This window comes from Phragmites australis, chromosome 5 (assembly GCF_958298935.1).
Source record: "Phragmites australis chromosome 5, lpPhrAust1.1, whole genome shotgun sequence".
In the NCBI taxonomy this organism is placed as follows: Eukaryota; Viridiplantae; Streptophyta; class Magnoliopsida; order Poales; family Poaceae; genus Phragmites; species Phragmites australis.
In genome coordinates, this window is record NC_084925.1 from 29967123 (window position 1) to 29972678 (window position 5556).

The 5556-nt window shown below is 47.8% G+C and overlaps 1 protein-coding gene across 1 annotated transcript; it reads right to left on the reverse strand.

Moving 5' to 3' along the window:
* Window positions 1–1649: 1649 nt before the first annotated feature.
* LOC133919179 (wall-associated receptor kinase 2-like) lies at window positions 1650–4922 on the reverse strand. Its single transcript, XM_062363483.1, has 3 exons — window positions 3693–4922; window positions 3462–3596; window positions 1650–3223 (listed from the first exon to the last, which is right to left on the reverse strand). Exons 1-3 carry the CDS (start codon window positions 4708–4710, stop codon window positions 2022–2024), a joined length of 2355 nt encoding a protein of 784 aa, XP_062219467.1. The 5' UTR covers window positions 4711–4922; the 3' UTR covers window positions 1650–2021.
* Between the last annotated feature and the right edge of the window lie 634 nt (window positions 4923–5556).

The window sequence follows — 5556 nt, forward strand, 5'->3', positions numbered from 1 at the left end:
AGTCGTGAAGGCGTCGCGGCCGTCCGATGAATGGAGAAAGAAAATGGACCAAAATGCTCTCGGTGGTAGATAAGAGTGCACTCCAAGAGAGGGGTATTTTGGGGAAAAGTTAGGAAATTTAAGAGCCAAATTTCCTAGGCCTATAAATAGAGGGGTAAAGCTAGAGAGAGCTTTGAATCAGCTACTTGAGCCACCCTTTTGAGAGCCTTAAAGCTAAGGTTTTAGAGGAGAGAAAGATGAGTGCTTAGCCTATGTAATATGTGAGAGTTTTGAGAGATAAATCTTTGTAATTCGTCTAAAATAGGACTGATCTCTTTGAGTAATTTAGTTTATGTTTTTGCATATGCTTGAATTCCCATCCTTCTAGTTTCCCTCTATTGGTTCCCTTGCAAGTTCGCAAGTTTTTCGGTTTTTGATTTTGATTTTCGTTTTGGTTTTTGGGCTGAAATTTCAGCACCTTGTGAGATCATTCTTCTTGTTGCTAGAGGCATAAAAACTCACATACGAGTGTATGCTCATGGGTCTTAAGTACCCTTGCCTCTAGATCATCAACTTGGAGAGGTTTCTTACCTATAGATCTTTTCTTTGAGCTGTAGTTTTTCACCTTTGCAGGGTTATTTTTCTTGATGCTAGTGGCTTAAACACTCACATACTCATGTATTTGAGCGGGTCTTGAGTCCCCTTGCCACTAGACTATCATCTTGGAGGATAACCTTGTCCGGTGTCCATCTTATCTAGTTTCTTTGAAAGTTGCGAGTTTTTTTGCATAAAGACACATAGAATGGTCTTGAATGGAACATATGGTTCATATTCCATCTGTAGAGTCATATTGCTATGGAAGTAGTCTTCTTGCCTTTTCTCTCTAATTCTTTTGCTTCCGCTTGAGCGTTTTGAGGTGTATTGGATGAGAAATAGGAAAAGATCATCTATTTTGAAAGAAATTTATTGAGACGCCTATTCACCCCCCTCTAGTCGCCATTCTCATTCCTACAAAAGGTTTTCCAATATAGCAAAGCTGCTCATAGAGTTACTCAATAAGGAATATAAGTATGTATGGACTATCACTTGTGAGGCAAGTTTTAAGGAGCTTAAAAAGAAGCTGGCCACAATCCTAGTGCTAGTGTTATCAGATATCCAGAAGAATTTTGACATATATTTTGATTCATCTCGATAAGGACTCGGATGTGTTTTGATGCAAGAAGGATATGTCCTAGCTTATGCTTCGAGAAAGTTAAGAACTCATGGGAAGAATTATCCGACTCATAATTTGGAGTTAGCAGCCGTAGTATATGTACTGAAGATATAAAGACATTACCTTATCGGTAAAAGATATGAGCTATATATGAATTATAAGAGTTTGAAGTATATATTCACTCAAACAGATCCCGATCTGAGATAGCACAGATAGTTAGAGCTAATATGGGCTATAAGGCTTTCTAGTCTATGCATAATTATAGAACCGGACAGGTCATCGAAATGATGGGACTCTCGGTCCAACCAGTGGTCGGACCGGGAAACCGCCGATTCACAAGTTTTATAAAGTACATTGTTTTATTTTGGGAAAATAACAAAAGAGGTGCATGAGTTAGTGCCTTAGCCTCTCAGTTCGTAGGTACTTATAATAGAGTCGATCGGGGACGCAGGAGGGAATAACACCTGCAGGAAAGAGTAGCGGGGGTGTGCTAGATGGGAAACGGAATAGGTTGTCAATATGTTTCACGCAAGAGGTCGTGGCGGCGTCGACAATGGAGATTAGTGCTCCAACTCATATTAGACACCCCCAATGAATGAAAGTTTACAATTTTAGACTAGTTAGCAGGCTAGAATGGCCTAGGAAGACGGGTGATTGGCAAATACTACTATGGAAATGAATAAAAATATATAGATTCAGACGAATGTGCTCCAAATATATTCAAAAGAGCATGTTTCATTTTGGCTATCAAATGCATCAAAAGCACAGAAGCTTTCAGAATTTTGTACCAGGACATAAGCCAGTTCTTAATTCAACTCACAAGAAATCACTACCGGGGGTACCTTGCCGACAACAAGAACTCTTCTTCAAGACTGTACTGCCTACTTGACTCCTCCCGGCTTCTGCCCTCAGCTGTTGGATAGCTCACTGCCATTTGTTTTTCTTTGGATATCTTTGTACCCTCACTATGCATCACAACCTGTTGTAGTGATGCTATGCTTTCAAGGGTCATCTCCACCTGTCTCATGGTCGGCCGGTCCTCGGCTTTCAGCTTGACACATGCCGCAGCTAATGCTGCTGCTTCTCCCACTTCAGCTCTCTCCTCCACGATCTGAGGATCGAGTATGTGAACCAAGTTGCCCTCAGAGAGCAAGGCAGTGAAATGTGCTACTAGGCCATCATCCTTAGGTGATCTGAATGAATATGGCTTCTTTCTGGTCAGCAGCTCTATAAGAACGACACCGAAGCTAAAAACATCGCTCTTCTCAGTGAGTCGCCCGGTGTAGTAGTACATGGGGTCTAGGTATCCCAATGTTCCTTGGATAGCGGTTGTAATCCCTGTTTGGTCAGCCGGAATACACCTTGAAGCTCCAAAGTCAGACACTTTTGCCGCTAGAGAGCCATCTAATAGAATATTATGGGACTTGATATCCCTGTGGATTATAGGGAATGACACAGATATATGAAGGTAGGCAAGGGATCTAGCGGTTTCTGTAGCGATTCTCAGCCTATGCGCCCATGTCAATGATGTTGGTCCTTCAACATGAAGATGGTCATAAAGGGTTCCATTTGAAATGAATTCATAAACCAACAGTGGCACTTCTGTCTCAAGGCAGCATCCGAAAAGTCTTACCACATTCCGATGGTTGATTTGCGAGAGAATAGCTACCTCATTTATGAACTCATCAATCTCTCTTTGAATTGTCATTTTTGATTTCTTGATTGCGACGACATGCTGGTCGGATAGGATCCCTTTGTAGACGGTACCGTGCCCTCCTCCACCAAGCTCGCGAGCTTTGTCGAAATTGTTTGTGGCCTTCTCTAGTTCTACCAAGGGGATGATCATCCTCTCAGCGATGTCCGCCTTTTGAGATAACAATTGTTGCAACAAGTGTCCACGGTTCTGCTTGAAAAATTTCTGCCTCAGCATTCGTGCCCTCCGATTCTTAATCCTACGGGTCACAAAGGCAGCACCGAGTACCAGGAACAAAAGACCAGCGCCGCTGCCGACTCCAAGACCAATGCTTAACCCTGGGAACATAATTACAAAAAGTTTTGTTTTCAATCAGAGTGTCATTTTAGGCTTCGAATTAGGACAGTGGATAATAAGAATTGTACTTGCACTGGAGTTTATGTGACAAAGAAAGAAACCATAAAGAGAAATTGTACTTCATTGTTCCCAAAAAAAAAACGATTGTGCTAAAAAACAGAGTATAGTGGCATAAATGAATCGGTAACGAGTCACCAAGTTGAAAGGTTCACTGCTCACCTAGATAAGATTTGACACAGCCATCTTTGATGTGCTGGTTCCCATGAGCACCGCTCGGGCACTGGCACACGTACGATCCTAATGTGTTTTTGCACACGCCGAAGCACTTCCCCGGCAGAGCACACTCGTCAATATCTGGTCAAGCGAGCCAGCATGTGCACAGGTCATGTCGACATCAATATACATGTACAACTCAAGCCAATCGCGCCGTGCGCTCGTGCCCGTGCGTACCTTGGCATCCGTCGGCAACGTAGGGGTTGCCGTCGTACCCTTCCTGGCACCGGCACACGTAGCCACTGCGGTAGTTGCCAGTGACGTTTTGACAGTAGCTATTGCTGCTACGGCACGCGCTGCTGGCCGCGTCCGTGGGACAGGCGGCCGAGTTGTTGGCTGCCACTCCCGGCAGTACCACCGGGGTGGACGCCACAGCCCACTCCAGCACCACCGGAACCTCGGTCTGGAGCGACGTGTCCCTCTCTGAGTTGTTCAGCATCTGGGCGGCGACGCTATCGAACCAACCCTTCTCGGCGATGCGCACCGCCATGGGCAACCGGCCGGTCAACTCGTTGGACGAGTCCAGGTGCTTGATTTCCACGCCGTAGGAGGGGCGCCCGATGGGGATGGGCGTCTCGCAGCAGCCGATTCCGGAGCACGAGCCGGAGCCGGGGCTGCTTACCACGGCGCCCGTCCACTTGTCGGTGATGGAGCAGATGGAGGAGCAGCCGGTGATGACGTTGCTGCTGCCCCCGACCAGCATGGCCTGGATGTTGCACCCCGTGACAACGAACTGGTTGCGCTTCTCGGAGACGATGTAAGTGCTGCCCCTGTCGGAGCCGAGGCCGCGCCATGTGCCGTTGCCGCCAGCGCCCGAGTCGTTGGTGATGTTTACGGCGCCGGCAGTGTTCATGGCGCGCACCGTGGAGTTGGCCAGCGAGATCTCCACGATCCGGAGGGTGCCGTCGCCTAGTAGCAGCCGTGGGGACTGGCGCGTCCGGTCGCAGGTGAGGTCAAAGCCAGGGTGATAGCAGCCTGAGCCCATGCCAAACGGGTAAGGCACGCTCACGTTGCCGCAGCTGGTTGGGCAGCCCGGCGACGGCCCTGCATCTCTGGCCTGAGCTGCCGCCAAGCAGAGCTGCATCAGCAGCAGCAGCGCCGTTGCCGCAGTACTTGCTGCCGGAATCATCATCGCTGACAATATCTTGTACACTTGGTTACTCAAAGATTTGTAGTTTCTGACATGCCGATCCATCAGTCTGCCATAAATAGTACGAGATATCAACAAGCCATTTGAGGAAGTTGACCTGGCCGCTCCTGCCACGTGCTTGGCTCACCTAAAACGCGCGAGTTGAACGACTTGACCGTAATCTGGACCCATGCTGCGATGTGCTTTGCTAGCTTGATCGTTTCCACGCATAACAGAGCTCTTGCTTTTTCGCCTGCTGAATTTCATTGCAGATCTGCAACTTCTTTGTCTATCTTCGTTTTCCATGAAATTGCTTGCTTAGCATCCCTTCTATTCCATCATTTGCTCTTCTGTCCCGCACACGGTCTCACCAAGAAGCAGCAGCCATCGTCCAGTTACTCAAAGATTTGTGGTTTCTGTCCATAAACAGTACTACGAGATACTATCAACAAGCCATTTGAGGAAGTTGACCTGACCGCTCCTGCAGCGTGCTTGGCTCAACTAATACGCATGTGCGTTGAATGACTCGCCACTGCTTTGTCCTTTCTGGGTCCCGGTGCGAGGGATCATATGTTAACAAACTAACCACATGGGTTAGGTGGTGCAAGTGCGCTCAATGTGGGTGAGGTAGATTAGAGCACGGTGGCCATTGTTGATTCGCGTCCTCCGTCCGCGCATCCGGCATGTGCTGTCCGCCTGATCGGTTTCTCCCAATGCTTTTAAATATTGCTCTCACACTCGATTGCAACTCTCACACTCGATCGCAACTCTCACACTCGCTTGTCTCGCTCTCACCCTCTCCCCTTCCATCGCCGCTGTCACCGGCGCCCGATGGATCACCGTCGACTCCATCATCGCCTCCACCGTAGCCTTCTTCGGCCATGCCTCCCACACCCACATCGTCGTCCGGGG

Coding starts and splice junctions, on each gene's coding strand:
- LOC133919179 (XM_062363483.1), bottom strand. CDS start 4,710: ATGGATCGGCATGTCAGAAACTACAAATCTTTGAGTAACCAAGTGTAC. Junction 3,597..3,692: donor CGTTGCCGACGGATGCCAAG/GTACGCACGGGC, acceptor TCGCTTGACCAG/ATATTGACGAGTGTGCTCTG. Junction 3,224..3,461: donor CTGTGTCAAATCTTATCTAG/GTGAGCAGTGAA, acceptor TTATGTTCCCAG/GGTTAAGCATTGGTCTTGGA.